The sequence below is a fragment of the Salarias fasciatus genome, chromosome 6 (genome assembly GCF_902148845.1).
Source record: "Salarias fasciatus chromosome 6, fSalaFa1.1, whole genome shotgun sequence".
NCBI lineage: Eukaryota > Metazoa > Chordata > Actinopteri > Blenniiformes > Blenniidae > Salarias > Salarias fasciatus.
In genome coordinates this window covers 20,139,263-20,166,082 of record NC_043750.1, presented here as the reverse complement: position 1 = coordinate 20,166,082, position 26,820 = coordinate 20,139,263, and the positions used below count along the sequence as shown (strand labels likewise).

General features: G+C 39.6%; 2 protein-coding genes across 2 annotated transcripts; both read left to right on the top strand.

Moving 5' to 3' along the window:
- The first annotated feature begins 14,152 nt into the window (after positions 1–14,152).
- On the top strand, positions 14,153–22,374 carry dnajb14 (DnaJ heat shock protein family (Hsp40) member B14). Its single transcript, XM_030095078.1, has 8 exons — positions 14,153–14,313; positions 17,334–17,511; positions 19,148–19,293; positions 19,435–19,623; positions 20,778–20,863; positions 20,954–21,063; positions 21,235–21,407; positions 21,515–22,374. The coding sequence occupies exons 1-8, from the start codon at positions 14,181–14,183 to the stop codon at positions 21,637–21,639; spliced, it is 1,140 nt and encodes a 379-aa protein (XP_029950938.1). The 5' UTR covers positions 14,153–14,180; the 3' UTR covers positions 21,640–22,374.
- A 1,003-nt stretch (positions 22,375–23,377) lies between these two features.
- On the top strand, positions 23,378–26,797 carry pla2g12a (phospholipase A2, group XIIA). The gene is made up of 4 exons (XM_030095198.1): positions 23,378–23,696; positions 24,034–24,110; positions 24,268–24,433; positions 25,636–26,797. The coding sequence occupies exons 1-4, from the start codon at positions 23,477–23,479 to the stop codon at positions 25,752–25,754; spliced, it is 582 nt and encodes a 193-aa protein (XP_029951058.1). The 5' UTR covers positions 23,378–23,476; the 3' UTR covers positions 25,755–26,797.
- The last annotated feature ends 23 nt before the right edge of the window (positions 26,798–26,820 follow it).

Sequence of the window (26,820 nt, the reverse complement as noted above, 5' to 3'; positions counted from 1 at the left end):
TGTAGTTTGATGTGTCTTAATAGGTAATTTCCTAAAGTGTGGGGGTAACTTTCATAAATGTAGCATGACATTTTAATGACTCTTATGGGGTACTTACGTACGTGTTTACAGTGTAAGTTCTGAAGTCTTACACGGTAGTTTCCTGTGTTTTACCATATAGCTACTTGTCAAGACAGTGTAATTTTCCTGAACATATGTGTTGCTCCCGTAGTCCCCGGCAATGAAGATCCACAGGATGGATTTTTAATAGATAGATTTTATTTTCGATTCCGAACAAGATTCATGACGTCTCCTCAGCTTCAACTGCTCTCCGACACGCTCAATGTGTAGTTCAAAGACGCTCGTTTTTCTGTGAGGCATTCAATGACATTCAGTGCCTCCAGAAACAATAAAATAAAATAAAATAAAAACACAGGATATGAATTAAACAAATATGGGGTGCCTACGAACAGCAAAAAACATTAACAATGGTTCACCCACTCTTGAAATAGCAAAAACTGTTCATATCTCTCACATATGCTTTTACTGTACAACCTTGATGTGCCACTTCCTCCTAAGAATCACCATGGACCCCTACAGATTGTGTGACCAATGACAAACTGAAATACTGTAACGTACTGATTAAAATGTGTTTCACATAATAATGACAAGACATGCAGACGCGCAAAACATCTTTATTTAATGTCTTCATTTTTCAGATACACCAATTCACCTTTTAAAGTTACCCAGCCCTGAAGATCACCCCTGTCTTTCCTTACTGTCTAACTATCCGGTACTTCCACTGCAACTACCGAGTACTTATCAGGTACTTCCACTGCAACTACCGAGTACTTACCTGTAACTACTGCTCAACGACAGGGAACCGGGCCGTATTCTAAAGCGAACACTTGTGTTCTTCACTTACTGTGCAACTACCGAGTACTTACCTGTAACTACTGCTCAACAACAGGGAACCGGGCCGTATTCTAAAGCGAACACTTGTGTTCTTCACTTACTGTGCAACTACCGAGTACTTACCTGTAACTACTGCTCAACAACAGGGAACCGGGCCGTATTCTAAAGCGAACACTTGTTGGCTTCACTTACTGTGCAACTACCGAGTACTTACCTGTAACTACTGCTCAACAACAGGGAACCGGGCCGTATTCTAAAGCGAACACTTGTTGGCTTCACTTACTGTGCAACTACCGAGTACTTACCTGTAACTACTGCTCAACAACAGGGAACCGGGCCGTATTCTAAAGCGAACACTTGTGTTCTTCACTTACTGTGCAACTACCGAGTACTTACCTGTAACTACTGCTCAACAACAGGGAACCGGGCCGTATTCTAAAGCGAACACTTGTGTTCTTCACTTACTGTGCAACTACCGAGTACTTACCTGTAACTACTGCTCAACGACAGGGAACCGGGCCGTATTCTAAAGCGAACACTTGTGTTCTTCACTTACTGTGCAACTACCGAGTACTTACCTGTAACTACTGCTCAACGACAGGGAACCGGGCCGCATTCTAAAGCGAACACTTGTGTTCTTCACTTACTGTGCAACTACCGAGTACTTACCTTTAACTACTGCTCAACAACAGGGAACCGGGCCGTATTCTAAAGCGAACACTTGTGGGCTTCACTTACTGTGCAACTACCGAGTACTTACCTTTAACTACTGCTCAACGACAGGGAACCGGGCCGTATTCTAAAGCGAACACTTGTGTTCTTCACTTACTGTGCAACTACCGAGTACTTACCTGTAACTACTGCTCAACGACAGGGAACCGGGCCGTATTCTAAAGCGAACACTTGTGTTCTTCACTTACTGTGCAACTACCGAGTACTTACCTGTAACTACTGCTCAACGACAGGGAACCGGGCCGTATTTTAAAGCGAACACTTGTTGGCTTCACTTACTGTGCAACTACTGAGTACTATGCCAGTAACTACCTTCCCTACCTATGCAGGTACCGGGTACTTACACTCAAAGTACCCAAGACTTACCTGTACGGGTTCTGTGATATTGCTTCCATTATTAAAGACATTTATTTTCAAAATAACCAATTCACAAATCAGAGTAAAATAATCAAAACATGATGCACTATTGATAACTTTTACTTTTAAGAAATAATATTATATTTATTTAAACTAACAATTGGAAACTACTACAAAAGCTAAACCACTATATAAATAATATTCAACTACTATATATTAAAGTACTGCTAATTTTCACAAAAAACATTGTTGTGCCCAATTCAACAAAATAAAAGTGCCACACAAACTCCACTAAAACATAGAAAATTACAACTGCAACAATAGTTTTTCATTCACATAGATAGTCTACTTCTTAGACCTTTTCTTTTTTGATTTCTGCTTTTTCTTCTTTTTTTTTCTTGGGCTTCTTCTTCTTGGCTCCTTCTTCTTCTTCCTTTCATCATCTGATGAGAAAGATATTGACGACGATCTAGTTGAGATGTCTTTTGGTTTTGCTGTTGTGAGTAGAAAAAAACAATACATCTTAATTAATGTCATCAATGTATTACAGCCTGATCAATGACCACATCACATGTTTAAGGCTTACAAGTATGTGTGCTTCTGTTACATCCTGTAAAGGGATAGTTAAGGAAAAACACAGACACGCTGCTTCTTGAATCATATCCAAAGTATCTTTATAATGACTTAAGTCAAATTTAAACTATACAGTCTGAGTGTTTCCTATGGACTGACATTTTACATCTGCTAAAATTTACATATACCGTACTGAAAATATCAATTTTAGTCATGTATAGCTGTCATAACCAAAGTAATATCAGCATTTTACCCATAAAATATAAACACAGAAGCATGAAACACATTTTCTTATCAAATATGTACTCATCAAATGCTTAACAGTTCACAGCAAAATTATAAGCATTGCTCAGAACGCTGCTTGTGCCGCCAAGCAGTCAGCAAGGACTCTACAATGAGTGTGACGTTCACTTTGACTCTGAAAGTTACTGCAGACACCAGTATCTTACTTTCCACGTTTCTCTTAACAAACAGAAAACATAAATACTTCTACACATGCATTATCATGACGTTTCTTACCTGTAAAGGGGATAATAAAGGAAAAACACAGACACGCTGCTGATGAACGAAGCAGCACGTTTCTTTCCACAGTTCAGCTCAGACATGAGCAATCAAACCCCGATCATTGAACACACAAAAAAATAACTTTCAAAGAAATAAAATTGTGGAAACGGAAACACTGCAGAAAACATCATTAAATAGGAACCGAATACATCTTTCGAAATTATCTCACACATTAAATTATGCTGAAACACAGATTATCCCTGTTTGGCTGAACACTGTGCTTGTTTGAATGGGAGACCAGAGTAAAACAAGACAGATAACTCAATCAACAGGTCACGATGATTTTTACCTTAATCTTTTTCAACCTTTGATGAAGTGTTATTTTTAACCAGGTACTTTCATGAATTCAAGCAATTGAAGTTTCAACAAGTTTTTTTCTTTGAAAGTTGTTTCTGTGCTCAATGATCGGGGTTTGATTGTTTATGTCTGAGCTCAACTGTGGAGGGAAGCGCGCTGCTTCCGTTCATCCATGATTCCACCGGATATGACTCAAGGAGCAGCGTGTCTGTGTTTTTCCTTTATTATCCCCTTTACAGGTAAGAAGCGTCATGATAATGCATGTGTAGAAGTATTTATGTTTTCTGTTTGTTAAGAGAAACGTGGAAAGTAAGATACTGGTGTCTGCAGTAACTTTCAGAGTCAAAGTGAACGTCACACTCATTGTAGAGTCCTTGCTGACTGCTTGGCGGTGTCGTGCCAAAAAGTGATTCCCTGCCATAAAGTGATTTCCGGTCCGCGGGCAGCTGAAAAGCGCAGCTTCTGTGGCTCTGCAGCAGTCTTAATTGGGCTCAAACAAGTTTGTTTCTGATCATTCAATGATGTTTATTTGTGTTTGCGTTTGATAGCCTCCTGTACGTCCAGTTGCCTTAAGTTGCTGTTAAATGCCGGTGTCGGGGCTAAGCCTACGCTTGAAGCCCCTACGGCTTCTACCCGGAGTTTTCGGCTGACACGCTGGCACTTGAATGGAGTGAATAACGTAGCTGAGGCGATTGTTTGCGTCAATGAAATATGTCCATTTATTTTCACTTCTTACAAATTTCACCACAGGATACGAACCACACAGCGATGGCGAGGCAGCAGCGACAGCGGTCAAAACCGTGTTTCCTCTCACGGGCAGCAACACCTGTCAGGTTGTGATTACTTCCTATTTATACTTCCGGTGCGAATTGGCTCCAACAACCGGTAAGCTAGTTGACGATTTTAACCAGGCTTGTTGTTATGCTAATAAAGATATGTCACGGAGGTGATACGTTTTCTTTTCTTTTCTTTTCTTTTTGCACCAAAATAGCTAGATTGCTCGACAGAGTAATTTCATCCCAAGCAGTGCGTCGTACGGAAATCACTTTCTGGCAGAAATCAAGTTTTGGCTGATTCCAGTCCGCGGAATCAGCTTTTAGCAAGCAAAATAAGCTGATTTTGACATTGTAATGTCCCTTTACTCATTTTTTAAGTGGTATAAAGTATTGGTTTTACTCAAATGTAAATCTGACTCTGCTGTGTTATATTAAATCATTTTGAGGCAAAATATCGATCCATATACAATACCGGAGGCATGAATCAACTTTTGGCAAGCAAAATAAGCTGATTCTGACATTGTAATGTCCCTTTTCTCAATTTTCAAACCGTACAACGCACTGCTTGGGATGAAATTACTCTGTCGAGCAATCTAGCAATTTTGCTGCAAAAAAAAAAGAAAAGAAAAGAAAAGAAAACGTGTCACCTCCGTGACATATCTTTATTAGCATAACAACAAGCCTGGTTAAAATCGTCAACTAGCTTACCGGTATTTAACAGCGACTTAAGGCAACTGGACGTACAGGAGGCTATCAAACGCAAACACAAATAAACATCATTGGATGATCAGAAACAAACTTGTTTGAGCCCAATTAAGACTGCTGCAGAGCTGCAGAAGCTGCGCTTTTCAGCTGCCCGCGGACCGGAAATCACTTTATGGCAGGGAACCACTTTTTGGCACGACAGCGGCACAAGCAGCGTTCTGAGCAATGCTTATAATTTTGCTGTGAACTGTTAAGCATTTGATGAGTACATATTTGATAAGAAAATGTGTTTCATGCTTCTGTGTTTATATTTTATGGGTAAAATGCTGATATTACTTTGGGTATGACAGCTATACATGACTAAAATTGATATTTTCAGTACGGTATATGTAAATTTTAGCAGATGTAAAATGTCAATCCATAGGAAACACTCAGACTGTATAGTTTAAATTTGACTTAAGTCATTATAAAGATACTTTGGATATGATTCAAGAAGCAGCGTGTCTGTGTTTTTCCTTAACTATCCCTTTACAGGATGTAACAGAAGCACACATACTTGTAAGCCTTAAACATGTGATGTGGTCATTGATCAGGCTGTAATACATTGATGACATTAATTAAGATGTATTGTTTTTTTCTACTCACAACAGCAAAACCAAAAGACATCTCAACTAGATCGTCGTCAATATCTTTCTCATCAGAGGATGAAAGGAAGAAGAAGAAGGAGCCAAGAAGAAGAAGCCCAAGAAAAAAAGAAGAAAAAGCAGAAATCAAAAAAGAAAAGGTCTAAGAAGTAGACTATCTATGTGAATGAAAAACTATTGTTGCAGTTGTAATTTTCTATGTTTTAGTGGAGTTTGTGTGGCACTTTTATTTTGTTGAATTGGGCACAACAATGTTTTTTGTGAAAATTAGCAGTACTTTAATATATAGTAGTTGAATATTATTTATATAGTGGTTTAGCTTTTGTAGTAGTTTCCAATTGTTAGTTTAAATAAATATAATATTATTTCTTAAAAGTAAAAGTTATCAATAGTGCATCATGTTTTGATTATTTTACTCTGATTTGTGAATTGGTTATTTTGAAAATAAATGTCTTTAATAATGGAAGCAATATCACAGAACCCGTACAGGTAAGTCTTGGGTACTTTGAGTGTAAGTACCCGGTACCTGCATAGGTAGGGAAGGTAGTTACTGGCATAGTACTCAGTAGTTGCACAGTAAGTGAAGCCAACAAGTGTTCGCCTTAGAATACGGCCCGGTTCCCTGTCGTTGAGCAGTAGTTACAGGTAAGTACTCGGTAGTTGCACAGTAAGTGAAGAACACAAGTGTTCGCTTTAGAATACGGCCCGGTTCCCTGTCGTTGAGCAGTAGTTACAGGTAAGTACTCGGTAGTTGCACAGTAAGTGAAGCCCACAAGTGTTCGCTTTAGAATACGGCCCGGTTCCCTGTCGTTGAGCAGTAGTTAAAGGTAAGTACTCGGTAGTTGCACAGTAAGTGAAGAACACAAGTGTTCGCTTTAGAATACGGCCCGGTTCCCTGTTGTTGAGCAGTAGTTACAGGTAAGTACTCGGTAGTTGCACAGTAAGTGAAGAACACAAGTGTTCGCTTTAGAATACGGCCCGGTTCCCTGTCGTTGAGCAGTAGTTACAGGTAAGTACTCGGTAGTTGCACAGTAAGTGAAGAACACAAGTGTTCGCTTTAGAATACGGCCCGGTTCCCTGTTGTTGAGCAGTAGTTACAGGTAAGTACTCGGTAGTTGCACAGTAAGTGAAGCCAACAAGTGTTCGCTTTAGAATACGGCCCGGTTCCCTGTTGTTGAGCAGTAGTTACAGGTAAGTACTCGGTAGTTGCACAGTAAGTGAAGAACACAAGTGTTCGCTTTAGAATACGGCCCGGTTCCCTGTTGTTGAGCAGTAGTTACAGGTAAGTACTCGGGAGTTGCACAGTAAGTGAAGAACACAAGTGTTCGCTTTAGAATACGGCCCGGTTCCCTGTTGTTGAGCAGTAGTTACAGGTAAGTACTCGGTAGTTGCACAGTAAGTGAAGCCAACAAGTGTTCGCTTTAGAATACGGTCCGGTTCCCTGTCGTTGAGCAGTAGTTACAGGTAAGTACTCGGTAGTTGCACAGTAAGTGAAGAACACAAGTGTTCGCTTTAGAATACGGCCCGGTTCCCTGTCGTTGAGCAGTAGTTACAGGTAAGTACTCGGTAGTTGCAGTGGAAGTACCTGATAAGTACTCGGTAGTTGCAGTGGAAGTACCGGATAGTTAGACAGTAAGGAAAGACAGGGGTGATCTTCAGGGCTGGGTAACTTTAAAAGGTGAATTGGTGTATCTGAAAAATGAAGACATTAAATAAAGATGTTTTGCACGTCTGCATGTCTTGTCATTATTATGTGAAACACATTTTAATCAGTACGTTACAGTATTTCAGTTTGTCATTGGTCACACAATCTGTAGGGGTCCATGGTGATTCTTAGGAGGAAGTGGCACATCAAGGTTGTACAGTAAAAGCATATGTGAGAGATATGAACAGTTTTTGCTATTTCAAGAGTGGGTGAACCATTGTTAATGTTTTTTGCTGTTCGTAGGCACCCCATATTTGTTTAATTCATATCCTGTGTTTTTATTTTATTTTATTTTATTGTTTCTGGAGGCACTGAATGTCATTGAATGCCTCACAGAAAAACGAGCGTCTTTGAACTACACATTGAGAGTGTCGGAGAGCAGTTGAAGCTGAGGAGACGTCATGAATCTTGTTCGGAATCGAAAATAAAATCTATCTATTAAAAATCCATCCTGTGGATCTTCATTGCCGGGGACTACGGGAGCAACACATATGTTCAGGAAAATTACACTGTCTTGACAAGTAGCTATATGGTAAAACACAGGAAACTACCGTGTAAGACTTCAGAACTTACACTGTAAACACGAACGTAAGTACCCCATAAGAGTCATTAAAATGTCATGCTACATTTATGAAAGTTACCCCCACACTTTAGGAAATTACCTATTAAGACACATCAAACTACACTGTAAGACAACCGCACTTACGCTGTCAGACACAAGTGTAAGTACTCCTCGGGTTCCGCGAAATAACTTGTACATGTCCGACAGTTACCTTCACAGTTGAGGAAACTACACTGTAAGAGAAGGGAAGTTACTCTGTAAGACGCGGGCCGTATTATAAAGTGCTACCTAAAAAGTTAAATAAATTTTAAAACCTGATTTGAGGCATTAATAAAGCAGACATGAGGCATTAAAAGGATTGCTGATCCTCTTGACTTAATGTTTTGTTTATTTATCTTAATTTCTAATATATTAGATTGCAGAAAAAACAACCTGTTGGTGTGCTCCTGCGCAAAAACACTGCAAAATGTATGACTGTCAGGCTGACCGTAAAAAAGATTTTACTTACCGTGCCTTTGGGAAACTTTACATGTTACATATTATATGGTCTTTTCTAGATACACAATGTTGCATTTGGAAAGAAAAAGTCATGCGAAATCAAAAGAGGAAAAAAAGTGTAAAAGGACAAATAGCGGATTTCCGTGATCCGACAGCTGGTCTCACCGTTGAGGCTAATGTCACAGGTGACCTGCCACGCACTCATCCTGCAAACCCGCCCTTCAGCAGCGGTAAAGAGGAGCTTCATCTCATCAAATGATGTGACGGTGCGTGTGTGGGCTTCGCCAGTCCAATACACTACTTTGTTCTAAGGTAAGATGCTAACGCTTACTTGTCTTAAGACATCTGAAGACATCTAAACATTTCGTAGAATCTGCTTGCCTCATAACTAAATAAGATAGTTAGATAGATAGACAGATAGATACAACTTACCTTCTGCATCTTCCCTGACTCTCATGGGATGAGGGTTGACGTTGTTGGAGCGAATTCGCAACATTTGTAAGACGAAGTACACACGATAGCGTCAGGCTGCTGCAACACTGTTACAGTTGGGCTTGATGTGCGCTTCACTGACGCGTAGTTGGCACGCGCCGTCTTTTCCAACCCCTGTTGAGCGCGAGCTGAAGCGCAAAAGCCCGCGAAGCAATCGCTGTTTGCTAGGAGAGTGAGCTTTAAAACACAGTAGTGAAAATGCCTCTGTCCAGACTGGGAAATTTAACATCAAGCAGTGAAGGCGAAAATCAAGGTTAGTAATAGTTATAGCCAAACGGTCAGTGTACGGTGTTTGATGAAAAATGAACTAAATGCCCCTTTCGATTACAAAGTTATATTATTTGGTTATTGGCCAGCTAGCTAACATCAGTGTACATGTATCCAAGTTTACTAGGCTGTATCAAGAGTGACAGTTGGCCATCTTTGGTAGAATAATGCTTGCTTTTCTTACTGAACCAGAGCAGACTTTACTGCCATACAAAATAGTAAAATATGATAATGCCAGCCTGCTTTACTCCTTTAAAATCTTTGTGATTTAGATGGAGAAGGCAGGAGGAGAGGAAAGGAGAGGAGAGGACAAATCCTGGTGCCAAATCTGTCAAGATTTGGCACCAACAGAGGGAGAGTTGTTCGAGGTGAGTGAGTAATAGACATAGATTAACTTTATCATCATATACATAGACAATTGTATAAGTCCAACTGAAAGGGTACAATTGCATTTCAGTGTTATTGTACCATATTTGCAGCAGTAGCGTATGTATGCTACATTACAAGACAAATAAAAATTGTTCTATATCTAAGTAAACTGGTGGGTGGGATGGTTCAAATGTTAAATGACTGGTTTTATACAGTAGCCCTGTGTGCAGTGGCTAGAATATGTGCATTGTACTGTATATTTACAGTGACCTATGCATGGAGTTTACACAGGAGCCTACACATCATAAATATAGTTGAATGATACACATTGAGCCTCATTCACTATGTTCTTAAAGAGATAGTTCACCCAAAAATGGAAAATTAGCCTTTGTGTACTTACCATGATGACAGTGGAAGGGGGTTAGGGAGCTATTTTGCACAATATTTTTGTAAAATAAATTATAGAACATTGCCTACTTACAGCATCAAATAGCCCTTGTATTTGTGAAGATATAACCTTTTCATTTTGGGTATGTTTTTTTCACGCTGGAGGTTGAAAAGTAGGTGAGGAGGCAAGGATACTATGAGATGTGCTTTAATTGTGTAAATGAAATCGATATGCGTTCATAGCTATAGACTGATGTCTTTGATTTTGCACCACAGGGTCAGCTGAACAAGAAAATGAGGCATGCTGTCCCTGTGTGGCATGTTCATGCCCATGCCACCTCATGACTCCAAATAGGATGACAAGTAAGTAAAAAAATAAATAAATAAAATAATATATGCCTGTAGCTCTCACCATTGGCAGCTCCACTATCACGACAAGACCTGGCACACAACCTTAAGGGAATAGTTCGGTTTTTTTTCAAGTGGGGTTGCATGAGCTCCATACAGCGACTAAGTAAATTATATACGGTACACAGCTATCTCCTCTCCCTCAGTAAGGCACAATTACTCCAAGTTTGGGACGTGTAACCAGCCACAAACAGGGAGGTATTGAGGAGGGAGGATTGATTGATTGATTCATTTAGTTTGTTCCTGGAGCTCACCATCTCCCAGAAGCCCATGTCTTCTCTGTGATCAAGATCTCATAGTCCACCTCCATTACATCCCTGTCCTTCTATCTATCCCAGCAATTATGTTGTCTCTTAGTAATGCAGGAGAGTGTATGGTTTTTAAAATTGGTCAAACTTATTTTGTTTTTCCAGGCAATGAAGGGGGGCAGAAGAGGGCATTGGAGAAGAGCAAGGCTCTCTTTCTTCGGAAAATATACCCCTCCACTGAGGAGAAGTCAGAGCTGTTGGTGAGGGGGCTTCAGATGAAGACGGTGAACAAATGGTTCATTAATTACCGGTAAGAAAGGTCAATAACATGGTATTGATCCATAGGTCCTGTAGCCTAGTTTCGAAGCTCTGTTTGCACAATATTTAGAATTTACTCATCTTACTGTACCCTTATGGATGTAACAAACGGACTGCAGATTTTACTGTACTGTCAATACATGCACTTAAAAAAAAAAAAAAAAACTGTAAAACTACAGTGAAAGCCCTGGCAGTAAAGTTTTCAGATGGATACTGTAAAATTATAGTAAATAATTGTATTTTTACAGTTATTGTCTGTAGTTTAGTGATACAGAGTAGATTTTTAAAGTCAAAATTCATTAAAATAGAATATATTATAGCTGATAAATGCCCACAAAACATACATACGATGCCAAAAACATAAAAAGTCAGATACTCTTCATGTTAATCTCTGCAAAAGAAAATAAAGTTTCTCAATTCGAATGTTTAGTGTGTCTTTGCAGTGAATTCAATTGAATATAAGTTGAAAAGGATTTGCAAATTATTGTATTGTGTTTTTATTTACGATTTACACAGCGTAACAACTTTACTGGTTTTGGGTTTTGTATATTAAAGGAAATTAGTCATTTGATAAAACTCGCAAATTCTGTAAAAACAAAAAAAAAATCCCACAAAATTGCAGTGGAAATCATTGTGTTCCATATAAATGTTGAAAACTTAAATTACTCCCTAAATCTGTAAGCTTACAAATGTTTTATTGTTTATGAATAGCAAAAATCTGCAAGAATCAGAATAATTTCTGTTACATTAATTAAAGTGCACTTTTTGTAATATAGTATATTTTAGATTGTATTTTTACAGTAATGTACACTAAATTACTTTGGTGTTGCACAGAAACTACTCATTAACTCAAAAAAAATAATAAAATAGAATCACCTTAACTCAATTAATGACCTGCAATTTTATGGAGCACACTGCAAATTTCTGTAATTTTACATACATTGCTTCATTAACATTATCAAGGAAGATCTGTAAAATGACATTATATTTTATGTATATTTACATTTAATATGATCAGTAAGTGTCAAATTACATTTAAAAAACAATAATAATGTATTATAATTAGTGATTACATGTAATTCTAAAGGTCAATATTTAAATTACTGCTAGTGTCTGTTGATTTAAAGTTGTTGCATTGTATTACGGATGATACTGAAAAAAAATAGAAAAATTTATGTAAAATTACAGTTAATGATGTAGAATTACAACAATTTTTTATAGGAAAAAAAAAAACCCAGAATATTTAGATCATCATAAATTACAATTATCTGTAATTTTAAAGCTGCTGTAGGCAGGATTTTGCTAGTCAATGCTAATTTTTCTATATTTTCTTTGGATTAAATGTTAGAGTATCCATTGATAATCCTTTAGGGGTGTAGCATAATTGTACTACAACGAGGGTGCAGCGTTTCCATCTGTCTCTGTTCTGAGCTGAAAAGGAATCTCCACAGCTCCAGGTATCTTTGACCAATCAGAAGAGCCCCAAGGCTCTAACCGTGATTGGTCGAGGGGCATTCGTCGCACATTCTTGTGGGAGGGGCTTAACTTGCGTAAGGGCGTGATGTCAGAGGAAACAGGACAGGATTGGCTGTGCTGGGTTTCAAATGGCCATCTTTGATGGGTCAAATCGCCATCTTGCGGAGATGCTGAATCCTGCCTACAGCACCTTTAAGCATAAAACCTAAAACTACTGTTAACATCTATTAAAATACTAGCATATTGTTTTATTGGAAATCTGTAAAATATTACAGAATATTTCCTGTGAATTCATTCCCATTTTAAACAGCAGTATTTCTTTAAAATTGCAGATACACCATGTTTCTTGAACTGCGGAGGCGGGCAGCAAAGAAAATCAAAATGGAGGGCACTGAGGCTGATGTGGAGCGCTTGGTGGCGAGGGGCACAAACCTGGCCTTTGCCCACCTCCTTGGCAATGGGAGAGAACTAAATGAGTCCTGCAGAGAAACTGTAAAAACATACCTGCAGGCTTGGCTCAAAGCCCTAAAGGAGGGAAAGAACCCCAATGCCAAGGCCATGCAGGCAGTGCAGGACATGTGCAGTGCCTAGTGTACGTGTGTCTGTATGTTTGTTTGTGTTCAAGCTTGAAATGCATTTTAATTTAATGTTGCGATGTTCTGAATTTGTCTGATTGTGTTTTGATGGAATTGTTCATTGCATTCCCTAATTCATTTAAATTCATATTTATTCAATTAAATAATAAAATATTATATTCTTTGTTACATATTGTTGCATAGATCATTGAAATTGTCTTGTAGTGTATTTAAATTTGCGTTCTATGATATTTTTCTGTGATATTTATTTAATTCAGTAATTTATTAAATAAACATTTTGTAAATTTAATTTCACCTCCTGTTGTTCTCACCTGTATGTTCATCTTCTGTTGAAAAGGTGTTTCAAATATTTGTTACATAAAAAAAAAAAATCACAAAAAAATCCTCTGAAGCAATGTTTTACAATTTTAACTTAAGTTATTATTTGTTTTTACCTTATTGATCCCATTACGCAGAGCTCTCTGGGAAATTAAAAATAATTCAAAATATATATTGAAAAATAATTAATTACCATTTAACACTCCAACAATGTTATCTCAGATTTTACAGTAAAAAATAAAAAGACCATTATCATAATATTATCATCATAATACTCCAGTTGAAACGAGACAGCTTGACCATGTCTTTGAGACACACATACCATGTCTGAAGCCATCTTAAGATGTGAATGTCTTAAGACAAAGGAAATATGTCCTAAGATGTCTCAAGACACTCAGTGTCTTCAAGACACAAAAATCTGTCTGGGTGCATCTCACATTCTGCTTTGGCATGTCTGAAGACATCTTCAAATTTTTGTCTTAAGATGTCTTCAGATGTCTTGATGTACAAAAATGTCTTGAGACGTCTTGATTTTGGTTATTAAGACATCTTAAGATGTCTTGAGACATTTTGATGACTGAGTATGTTTGCTTGGCTCAATAAAAGTGAGCATTAGTGTGTTGTTTGATGGTAGGATGAGGTATTATTGATTGAATGGTAAAATTACTATCATAAGGGCCCGTAGAGAATGCTCCGCCCCCTCTGTACTGAGACCCATGCTCAGCCTCTGCATGCATGCATGGAGAGAACATGCAAACTCCACCCAGTAAGACCCGGCCAGGATTCTAACCCAGAACTTATTGCTGTGAGACAAAAGAGCTAACCACTGCTCCAACATGCAGCCCCATTTTGGCCATTTAAAACCCCAAAACGAAATAGATGATATCTCCTGGTGTGTGCGTGCGTGCGCGTGCGCGCGCTTGCTGTCAGAGCTGCGGGTCACGTGGTGTGTGAGCCGCTCAGCTGACTTTTGGGGGAGGAAGAGGAAAAGAAGATGGAAGGGAACAGAGACGAAGCCGAGAAATGTTTAAACATAGCGACGAGAGCCCTGGAGAGCGGAGACAAGGAGAAGGCGCTGAAATTCCTCCACAAGGCGGAGAAGCTGTTCCCGACTGACCGAGGCAGAGGTGAGGGTGACCGCCGCTCCGCTCCGCGCCGCGCCGCGCCGCGCCGCTCCGGAGCTCCTCCATCAGGAGCTAGCATGTAGCCGCCGATGTGTAGCATCAGCTGGGCTGTTTTAAACCAGTCAGCTCATCATCATGACCGCCTGACATTCGCGGATATGTCCCAGGTTATTTAACTTTTGTCTAATATAAAGACCGTCAAAAGGACAGGAAGTGTCCTCATGTGTCCAGGACCGATGCTGAGCCGTGGGCCTGACAGCTAGCCGGAGTTGTTGATTTAGCCGTGAGTAAAGTCAGGCTTTAGCACCGCAAACTCTGACATCTTATCAGCCGCTCGTCTCTTATCTCGCATCATGATTTTAAAGCCTCTAAATAACTTGATATGACTGTTTAGTCACCAAACATCAGTCCACAGTCCACATTCACCTTGTAGCTCGATGCTAGCTGTCAGTCTTGGTCTCATCTGTCCAAACATATCACAGATTTTATTTTCACTTTGCTCTTCTGGCTGTAAATGTCTCCTCGGATGCCTGATATTACAGCGGTGGGTTTGCAGGTGTGAATACAGAGCAGACACGTGAAGCCTGGGGCAGGATGGTCCACTGTGTAGGCCACACAACCAACAGGCAATCCTTTAATTGAATGATTGACCCAGAGAGAGGCTTCAGGTTAAAGCTAATCCAGAGCAAGACAGCTCACACTGTGCGCTGCACTGCTGTCCAATATCCATCCTATTTATTACACTGTTATTCACGTTGACTACATTGCAGGGTAGATAAACCTGGAAAGTGATAACTGATTTAACTGGAAATCTGTTTGATGGATCTTGACTGAATATTCACAGGTCTGCACTTTCAGAGATTATCTGTGTGTAACACAAACATCAGTGTTTTTGCTCACAGCAATAGACAGTTGGGCCTCTAACGATCTTTACATAAACTAAACTACATTCTTACTGGATCTTTTTAAGGTTATCCAGTCCTGCCACCTGTTACTACTGTCACCTCATCTCCCGATTGGTTAATTACTGACTTTGAATTGCATCAATACATTGATATATTCATATTCAGAGAATTATGTTAGATTTCTCAAACATTTAATGTTTAAAGAGAAGCGCAAGTGCAGAAATCCAAAGTGGAAATGGGGTAGGAAGAAACAGCATTACATTTCACAAGTCTGATCATTTCCAAAATAGTTATTGAATGCCACCTGGGGGAAAAAAAAAACCAAACGGAAATGTTCAGATGCGCTGACTAACATGTCTGAGGTGTTGGTTTGAGTTTGTTGAGGATGTATTCATCCGGATTTAATCAGTTAATCTGTTAAAACAAACAAAATATTGCTTTCATGTTGAATGTTTGCTGCTCACAGTTTAATCTCAAGTGTTTCTGTGACAATAGCAATAACAAATATTATCAAAAATGTTCGTGCATTCACTGACATTTTGCGGACAAATCAGAAGATGACTTGAGAAAAGTTGAACCAGTAATGGAAAAAAATGTTGCCTTACCTCCTTTATCCATTGAGCACAAGTAGGATGGTTGACCATGTGTTACAGTATACCGTACTATTAAACAGGAGAGGGGTCTAGTCAAGATTTTTTCGTGTAATATTTAAGATGTAATAGACACCCTGTAAGAAAACAGCGCTTTGAAAAGACAAAGAAGTAAACTCACTGTAGGAGGTTACACACATTGTATATTTCTTGTGGCATAGGTGCAAAAGCTCTATTCATGACTTCATGCTGTCACTGAATTAGGGGAGCAAACGTACATCAGCATCATCATTATGTAAGAATGATCCTGATAGGAGAAATTCTTCAAATCGGTCAAACAACGACAGTTTACTTAAAGGTGCTGTAGGCAGGATTCGGCATCTCCGCCATCTTGCTTAGGGTTACCTAAGCAAGATGGCGATGTGACCCATCTAAGATGGCGTTTTGAAACCCAGCACAGCCAATCCTGTCCTGTTTTCTCTGACATCACGCCCTTACGCAAGTTAAGCCCCTCCCACAAGAACGTGCGACGAACGCCCCTCGACCAATCACTCATGGGCTCTTCTGATTGGTCAAAGATACCTGGAGCTGTCAAGATTCCTTTTCAGCTCAGAACAGAGACAGATGGAAACGCTGCGCCCTCGCGGTAGTGCAATTATGCTACACTCCTAAAGGATTATCAATGAATACTCTAACATTTAATCCAAAGAAAACACAGAAAAATTAGCATTGACTAGCAAAATCCTGCCTACAGCACCTTTAAGTCTGCTGGAATGTTTTTGTTTTGTTGTTCAAGGTTTGTCAAGGGTGCAGCATTGCACTAAGCTGTCAGTGGATGATATGTGAAAATACACCATTAAGGGACAAAGTGTGGGATATGAGAGGGAACCACTGCAGGCAAATTATGTTGTTCCAGCTAAAAAAAATAATTATTTGCAATTGGGGGGGGGGAAATAACTGTTCAATGTAAATGCAGAGCTGTGGAAATAGTTACATGAAGCAATACACAGTTTTCGTCATATTAAGTAGCCTGGAGGACTTAAGGAAAGCGGGATTACAGGGGAGAACAGTTGCACTTGTATTTCATGAACATTGTCATGAATAATGCATCGCTAAAGCAGTCCGGACATCATAACAGGCTGCCACCACGGTGATAATTAGTCAGTTGTTTTGTTGCCAAATTGTCTTTCAAAGTCTGTTTGCGCCACTCAACGTTTGGCCCAAAGTGTTAACATTTAACTCAAGGCGACAGTGTTGGAAATGAGTAAATATGAAGACTTGAAAGAAAAATAAAAGGCTGCCAGAAGCCTTATTCGAGGCAGACGTGTGTAAGTGAAGGATAATTTAAAATGAAACAAAAGTCTCAATTCCAGCCTGCCTTTTTTTAGCTCATTTATACTCATAAGAACACATGCAAAAGCTGCGCTGCTTTGTTTTATCAGCGTTTCTGCTTCTATCCTGTGATGATGACATTGCTTTCATTTAATCGGTCTTCATCTTCTAACTGGTTTCTCTTCTTCTCCATCAGCTCTGCTGGATGCACTAACAAACAACGGGAGCTCAGCGGGAAACGGCGCGTATCGCAGGAGACCGGCAGACCGCTCGGACCCCGCTCATGGCGCCCAGCCTCACAGCCAGAGGCCAGACTCTGGAGGAGGAGACTCCTCGAAAAGTTTTACATCGGAGCAGGTCGAAGGTGTGCAAAGGTGAGAATTTTAACACTCTCAAATCCTTGCAGCGTTTCTTTTTTCCTGTTTTCCTGCTCCGTTCTGTTCTGTTTCATTCCTCTTGGCTATTTTTGGGTTTTCCCCACACTTGGCCCAGTGACAGCGCCACTGTTTCTATCACACTTTGTCTGTGCCTAAAATGAGACGGTGGCCTCTGCAGTGTTGTGTACACACAGCTATCGCTATGGCAACCGGTCTATCTTAATGTATTCCCCATGAGGAGGGCGTGAGAGATTTAGCAGTGAGAGCAAGATACCAGGTAACGAATGCTCACTCTAATAATGGAGCACAAGACTTCTCTGGAGAGACGAAGGGAAACGGGATTTTTTTTTTTTTTTTTGCATCTTCCATACAGATCCCAGAAATCTGCATGTGCCAACTTCTCTCCTCTTATCAGACAAACCTGTTGCTCATTAGTGCATAATCCTACTAATGTGTTGCTGATGAGATTACGCAGCCACACATTTCTTTTGTGTTTCAAACGGATTCCTGTGGGGAAACATGGGTGGGTTCGCAATTGCGCAATGTTCTTAAAGAAAAAGCAGCGCCTGTTGCAGGCATTGTGTGAAAAATGTTTCACTGGCGTCATAGTTTAGCAGCAGAGTTGAGTAAAACCTCAGTAACACTAACTTTTCCCAATTTTAGATGATTTCATCAATTATTTGATTCTTTTTTCCAACAAGCTGTAAAATTGTGAACCAATAAAATGTAATGATATCTTTGTAGTGATTGATAAATAGGTATGATTTTGTAAAGCATGCATCTATTGGAACAATCTTTTTGAATAATGCAAATGTAATCACAGTCTTCACTTTGGACTGTTCTCAGTGTAAATTAGTTTATAAAGATTTTTTTGTTCTCCCAAAAGAGAGTGACCAGGAGCAAGTGTGTATGTCCTTTTGGAGGGTTTGGAGAGTAACTCTTCAAGTTAAATGTTTACTTATTTGTGGTCCCTGAACACTGTTAAGACTTTCTGAACACTGTGTGGGGGAAGGAAAAGAAATATGCAAAATTGATTCCTCTGTTTTCCTCCTTTCCATGAAAAGAGTTTTTTGTAAATACTGACTGTCGTCATACAGACAAAGACACTCTGTTTTACTGGCATTTGGCTTTCCTATTTAGTCCTGTTTAAGTGAGTTTGAAGACTTTTATTTGTTGGATAAAAGTGGATGAAATGTTCCTGAAAGGCCCAAATCATCCAGATGATTCACGTCCACACCCCTGCTCCTGTGTCGTGCAGATACTGACTCGGCTTTCACCCTTGAGTGAGGAAGCTTTATAACCTTGAAAGTGAGCGTTTCTCCCTGTTGCTGAGCAATCAGTCCCCATAAACCATCCACAACAAACACGCCAGAGAACAATGAGTAAAAACTGTGTTTGCAGAGCCGATTGACTTACTTCAATAAAAATAGGTTGTAATTTCATATCTGTTCAGGTATCATTTTTGCATTAGGAAACAGCATTTAAGCATGAAACATGCAGCTCAGTGTAAAACGGTAAACTGCAATGATTTGAGGTGTACAGGTGAACCAATTCTAATGTCAGTATCTCTCAGAAAGACTTCCCATAATGCCTTTCAATTAACTTTTTTGCATTGTCCATCCCCGTTCTTCAGAATAAAGCGGTGTAAAGACTACTATGAAGTGCTCGGCGTCAACAAAGAAGCCAGCGAGGAAGAGCTGAAGAAGGCCTACAGGAAACTCGCACTCAAGTTCCACCCAGACAAAAACCAAGCGCCTGGAGCGACGGAGGCCTTCAAAAGTAACGTTGCAGAATTAGATTCTGTTACTCAGCAGGTTCATTTGTGACGTGCTGGTTAGCATGAGCTCAAAACAAGGAAATCTGGATTCCAAACCTGGGCTTTTTCTTAATTTCTTCTGTCTGGCTTGCCTTGTTCCCCAGAGATTGGCAATGCGTATGCGGTGCTGAGCAGCGCAGAGAAAAGGCGTCAGTATGACCTGACAGGCGGAGAAGAGCCCAGCAGCCCGAGTCAGTCACACGGAGGAGGCTTTGACTTCCACCGGGGTTTCGAGGCGGACATCACTCCGGAGGACCTGTTCAACATGTTCTTCGGGGGCGGCTTCCCCTCCTGTAAGAGAACACGTTCCACTGGATTGATGTTCTGTTCATTATCATTTCTGATTTCTGATGAGGAATTCATTCCATTTTCCTGTATCTCTATTCATAGCAGCCATGTGGCAACATTCTGAGTTTCCTGTTATTTTAACAGGGTTGGAAGGTCGGACTTGTTCAAAATGTTTATCATCTGCATTTTGTGAAACTTGCTGAGGGATGGATTGGAGACATGTTAGAAATGCAAGCGTTCAGTCAGACAAATCATCCAAACCAGGGCTCTGCAAGCTTTATAACCAAAAGAGCCATTTTTGTGACTTTCCACCAAATCAAGTTGGTTTGGAGCCACAAAGCACATTTAACCTTCAAAATGAGGCAAATGCAGCTTCTGAAGTTTCATACCTAGTTTTGATGCACATACAAAAACTATATGATGCATTTATTTGTAGCTGCAGTTCAGAATAGTGAACATTTTAATACATTTAGCCTTTTTTTTAAACCTCATTTTAACAGTTTTGCTCTTCTTTTCACGCTTTTTTGTTGACAATTTTGAAATTTTGGCTGTTTTAACCATTTGATCTCTTTTTAAGCAGTTTTGTGTGATTTTTTTTTTAAACCATATTTTCTATTTCTTCTATTAGAAATTCTATACATTTCAGGTTTATAAGCTATTCTGTCATTTTTTTCCATGTCTTCTTTCTTGTGGTTTGAGCTATTTTTCCCCAGTTTTACTTGTTCCTTTTTTGAATCCCTTTTGAACCAAGAGCAACTGATCATACAGAGGAACTAAAGATGAGCCGCAGGTTGCAGACCCCTGATTCAGACACTGCAGGATAGAATCCACCAGGAGAATCCCTGCTTTGCTAATCATCGGAGGAATAAAGGCTATTTCCATCTCCTAGCAATTAAAGCCACTTCACCAGCAAACCAGACTAAACAGGCAAAAAATGTTGTAAAAATCCGAGTATCTGGGCAATCTGTTAACGTTAACTCTTCATGTTTCATGCTCTGATGTTGGCATTGATGCATTTTTTCTTTTTTTTTTTTAAATCAAAGTTTCACACATTTATTATAAACTCCACTTATTCCTTTTTGACCATGATTTGAACTGGATCATTTAGAGACACATGCAAAATGTTGAATCTCATCCCAGGCATAATCTGTGTCCACAGCAAGCGCACACACGTACACCAACGGCAGGACGAGCTACAGCCATCAGACGGATTACCGACAAGAGAGGACAGAAGAAAGAGGAGAGGTGAGCAGGAGGCTTTCCATTTTGCTTCAGAATTGCGTGAGTTTCTTCTGTTAGTTGTTCTAACCAGGCTTTTTTTGTGCTTGACTTCAGGGCGGATTTTCCATGTTTATTCAGCTGATGCCTGTGGTGGTCCTGATTCTCGTGTCAATACTGAGCCAGATGATGGTGTCCCCTCCACCGTACAGCCTCTACTCAAGACCGTATGTGCACACGCAACACACACCCTACATGTAACATTGCCTCTTAACATTTGTGTTCACTTTAGCCTAGGAAGACTCACAGGTTAGTCGGTTTACAAGACCTAAAGTGCTGGCAGGTTTGTAAAACTGCTGCATTTTCATGAAAACTCGTACCTTGTTTATCTGTTCCAGGTCCACGGGTCAGACCATAAAAAGGCAGACGGAAAATCTACGTGTCGACTACTACGTAACCCGAGATTTCAAATCTGAGTTCAAGGGCTCGGCGTTGCAGCAAATTGAGAAAAATGTAGAGGAGGACTATGTATCTAATGTCAGAAATAACTGTTGGAAAGAGAGACAGACAAGTAAGTAACAGTGGTTAAAGCGTCACACTTACTGAATTACTGAATTCAGGAATAGTTTGTGCTTCAGTTGCTTCTTTGCTGACATTATTCCACTCGCCTCGTTGCAGAAACAGACCTGCTCTATGCTGCTAAGGTGTACAGGGACGAACGAATGAAGAAGAAAGCAGAGCTCATGACCATGGACAACTGCAGGGAGCTGGACAGACTAAATGACCTCTTCAGGGGCGGATGAGGTGGCTGCTGTTACATCATGTAAATCTTTCTGGATAGATGTGTATGTTTTTTTGTTTTTTTGTTTGTTTTTTTTTTAAAGTCTTTACACTAGGAGCAAAAACATACTGAATATGTTAGCTTTATTGTTGAAGATTTAAAATGTCCCTCTCCTCAAAGTCGCCAAGTTCCTCCTCACTCCAGCTTGACCCAAGGAATTGCCTCATTGCTTCACAATGGACCTTTCTTCACGAGCCGTAGAAAGACCCCCTTTTTTGTTTTTTTGCATTTTTTGTGGTTTCCTGGGAAATAAGGATAAGGACACTCGATTGTAAAGGCATGTTGTATCAAGTTCTGAGAAGCTGAGAGACATTCCACGCAAGCAAATTACATTCACAAGACAAACAGCTTTTGTCACACATGGCAGAGGGAGACCAACACATTCACATCAAACTGACGAAGGAAACAAAATGAAGCTTGTCTTAGCTCTCTAAAAACCTCCAGGTGCGGATGAAGATCAAAGGTTTAGTTTGTGAAGAATTTTGCGTGACTTTGTCACTTGGGAACATTTTTATATTGTCTGCTGCAAACGGTGAAGTTTGTGTGGACTGTACATGGAAGGACAGTTGAACTGTTAATCATCAATGGCTGTACATTTTCATTTTGAATGTTAAAATTTGATGCAAATATTTAAGTAACTATAGAAGAAATGGTTTTCTTCAGTGCTTGCATAATCATTAAAATAAAATTAACACTGAAAGAACTGCCGTTTCTTTGAATTCCATATGGATCTGATGCTGACATGCCACCAGAGATTCTTTCAGTTACTAGAGGTAAGTCGTTCATGAATGTTTTCTTGAGATTTCTGCTTTTAATTCAATGCAATGGAGGTATACAGAAAATGATGGTAATGTGTCTGTCTTGTTCACCCATTGCCCTCAGCAGAACTTGCTTTAATGATAAAAAACATCCTGTAGGATCAGATATATTTATAGAGAAGCCATCACTGTTGCATTCACAATTCTAAGGAACAGTTGAGGCTATCCAGTGTTCATATTGAAATAAATGAATAATAATTAATTCCATGCCCACCCGAGTGGGTGTGAAAGACCAACAGGAAGAGAAATCTGAAGAGTGAGAGTGTTGCTTTTTCCAAACACTAATTTTTGAGAAGAAATAAAAAGTGCAAAGTAGAGGTGAAAACCAAGAGTGCCCAAAATAAATGGTAATTTTTTTAATTGAGAAAAAATACTTATCAGCATTTGTCATACAAACAGAGGCTATTTTTTCAAGCCTCAGAACAACACAAACATTGAATGAACACAGAACAGAGAAACAACATAGCAAATAAAAAATGTACACCAAAAAAATAGAAAAAACAGGACACGAGTATATTTCAAATAGAAACATTGAAAAAAGTGCAAATATTAACTGTTTAAACAGCTTTCTTGTTTTGTGACTGAAACAGGGTTGCAACTTCTTTCTCTACCTCTGATTAGAATACCAAATAAGAGGGTTTTGTTTTAAGAATTTCAATTTATATGAAATTTAGCAAATAAAATCAGATAATGACGAAAAAACATCAATGTCTTCCTTGTTAAAATAATAAAAAAAATAAGATAATATAACTTAAAATGTGTGATATTATTAACATAGGATGATATGTGTCAGTAGAAGCTATTTATAAAAGCAATTATTGCAGCGAGTGACATCATTTGTTTTTCTGGGGTCACGTGGTAGCGTCAAACCCGGAAGTAGCAGCCTACGCTGCAGGTAAGCTCGTGCAGGAGTGAGCTGTTGTTAGAGATGAGTCGTTAGGCCGACGTCTCGTCCTCTCCGGATCCATTACCAGCTGCATCATGCGGTGCTTCCGTCGCCTCTGCGTGTTTCTGCTGGCCGTGTCCTCGTGCGGATGTTTGTCGGGAGTGTCCGCCTGCCGCTCGGAGCCGGAGACTCCGGACTGGAGGATGACTCTGAAAACCATCCGGAACGGGATACACAGAATCGACACGTACCTGAACGCAGCACTGGACTTGTTCGGTGGCGATGACGGACTGTGTCATTATAAATGTAGCGACGGTGAGCCAGCTTCTTCCCTTCTCCTCCATAAACAGCTGACTGATTTAACCAGCGTGGCATCGATGTATCGAATGACGTGTTTCATTTAGCAGCCACGTGATCCCGCCACATGTAAACAAAAATGAATATGAATCTCTGTAATCATGCCCTGCCATGTCACACTGGATTGCCAATGGAGAGTTAGACAGAAAGTCTCAGCTGGATGTGAGGAGTGACATCCTGACCCTTGACTGGTGCTGCACACCACTTAATCGTTTGTTCAGGTGCACTTATCTTCGACAAGATAACTGAAAGTAGGAACACAGGAGCCCTCTTCACCTTTGCTCCTGTCTCACAGGGTACAAGCCGGTGCCTCGTCCTGGATACAAGCCTCCACCGCCCAATGGATGTGGCTCCCCTATGTTTGGCATTCAGGTAGGGACTGAAGAGATGGACTGAGAAGATGCCACATAACTTAACATTGGTTTCTGCCTTACTAAAGCAGTATAGTGTGTAACTTGATAAATCTATACTTCCTGTGAATCCTAAACACACGCCAATACCAGATCAGCACTTTCTTTTCTTTTCGTAGTTTGATATAGGTATCCCCTCCATGACTAAATGCTGCAACCAGCATGACCGCTGCTATGACAGCTGCGGCCAGCAGAAACACGACTGTGATGAGCAGTTCCAGGACTGCCTCGAGACCATCTGCAGGAATGTGCAGAAGACACTTGGACTGAACAAGAGTGTCCAAGGTGAGCGGCTGATCCATCATGTGTAATTCACAGTCCAAATTGTTGCCAATGAGAAAATACACATAAAAAAGTAAAAATGATGAATTTGGGACTTTTAGTTTAGTTTTTCAGTCATGAATGAATCATAAATCATACATGAATCAGCTGCTTTGGATTTAGACTGTCTGACCTTCTGAACAGCTTAAACAGCAGGCTTGGAATAATAAGCCACATAATCTTTTTTAAGTGTCCAGCACTGCTAACTGAGAAACACAAATTCAAAGCTTGCCCTGTATGGTAGGTTATTGACCACACAAGTACATATTAATAAGGTTAAATTTTGACATAATCGAGAATGCCAGTAATCTGGTCTTTCTGTAGATGCCCATACACAGGGACATCTTATCAAATTCATAAGCAAAATTCGTTAAATCTATGCTTTCATTTGCTGAGGATTTGCCAAAATGCCTTCTGTGATGAAATTCCACAGTTTTTACATACAGAGAAGAGCAAAGATGTAGGTGTAAATGCCAATGAGTCGCTCTTAATGACTTTAGTGATTTTTCTGCTTTTTGTTATGATCGAAGAAAGGATAAGCTTAAGAACAGGAGTTTATTCAAATTACACCAAATCTGCCCCCAAGTAACATTACTAAATCAACTGTTTTTATAATTTCCCTCTAACAATGTTCAAAATTTTATCAATTTGATTCTTTTTCAATATTGTTCCTCCACATGCTTCACAGGAAAAATAAATGAAACAGTGTCTAAATGTGGTGCTGGAGTATGACTGTCCCTCATGTTTCATGTTGCAGTACAGCCCCATCTTAAAAATTACCTTCTGCAATCAGGTGTGTTTAACAGGACAACAAACACTGAAGGTTCAGAACAGGGGGATTCAAAACCTGGTGTAGACGCAGTGTGTCCAGCAGAGGGAAATACAGACCTTTCGTTCAAAATTTTGTTTTAATGTTGACTTGACAGGACTAAAACAATTCACATAGTCAGTTATTCTTTGATGCACACTCTTTTTGATTGTGATGACCTGTAATTTTTTTTCCAATATATTCTTCATAAATGTGCGCGACTGTGTACATTGTATTTAGATATGCAATAGATGCTTTTGATTCTCTTAAGCAATAGCTGCAGGTCACCCTCCCCCAGTTGTGCCTTTGCTCATGCTCTTTTTTTTTTTTCCTGTTTTTTTTCCTTCCACGTCAACAGCATGTGAGTCAGCGGTGACGCTGCTTTTCGACGCCGTCATGCACCTGGGCTGTAAACCCTACCTGGACAGCCAGAGAGATTCCTGCGTGTGTCAGTACGAGGTGAAGCGGGAACTGTGACGCCGCCGCAGAAAGACGACTGTGGACATCACTGACTGTGATCTGAGGACGGCTGTCATGCACTGCACCGTAACACTTGTAGGTGTTCTCAGGGACTGTTGAAATATTTGTTCATCAAAGTGAAAGTGAAATCAACCAAGCTCATTGTGTGCAATAGTCTTATCTCTTCGCCCCTTGATGCACTGGAAACAGGGTGATCAGGATTTCCCTGAATAATGAGTTATGTGTAGGTTTCAGCCATTAAACTCATGTTGTCTGTATAACAGAACGACTGAATGAGGCTAGAACATCAAAAATTCTCATTAAAATGTAACTTACCTGCTAAACTAAGAGGGTGTTGCATTTAAGTGCAAAGCTTGACGTGAAATTTGTAATTCGTGGATAATTCCTGATGTGCAGTAGGAACAATGGCAGCATCTGCAGGTGATAAAGATGAGAGACGTTAGATTCATTTGGAAGTGTTGACCTTCAGACAAACCCAGGTTTTAAGGCACTAATGTAAATAATTTGATGATACACTACTTTTCTCTACTCATGATTTTTTTTTAATTAAGACCAGTGCACTGAGAAAGAATCATAATTCAATTTATTTATATCAGTTACAACTTAACCTTGTCATGACAAACATGGATAAAGTGAGAAAGGACGCCTTTTGCCGTCACTGATTGTAGTTAGGGGAAGTTTTTCTGAAAATAATGTCATTAGCATTGTTGTTGATGACTAAACATGGAAGGACCATGTAATTTTCATCCATACACGGTGTCATTTGTCAACATTTGAAGCTTGTTCAGTTATTTAATAAATGTGACTTTTGTTCATTGCCTGTGTGATTAAATTTAATTCAGATCAGTTTTTCTGCACTGAAGAAGCACAGTGTCGCCTGGGAATCATAACCTGTAGCAGCTTCACTACTAATCATGAAATTAATATTTCTATTTTTCTTTTTTGCACTTAAACAGTGTCCTAATATTTTTGACATGTTATTATTAGTTGTTTTTCTTATATTTCAACTCTCTTACAGATTAAAGATACCAAGAAATGTATACACTCTGTTTAACCTTCAAAG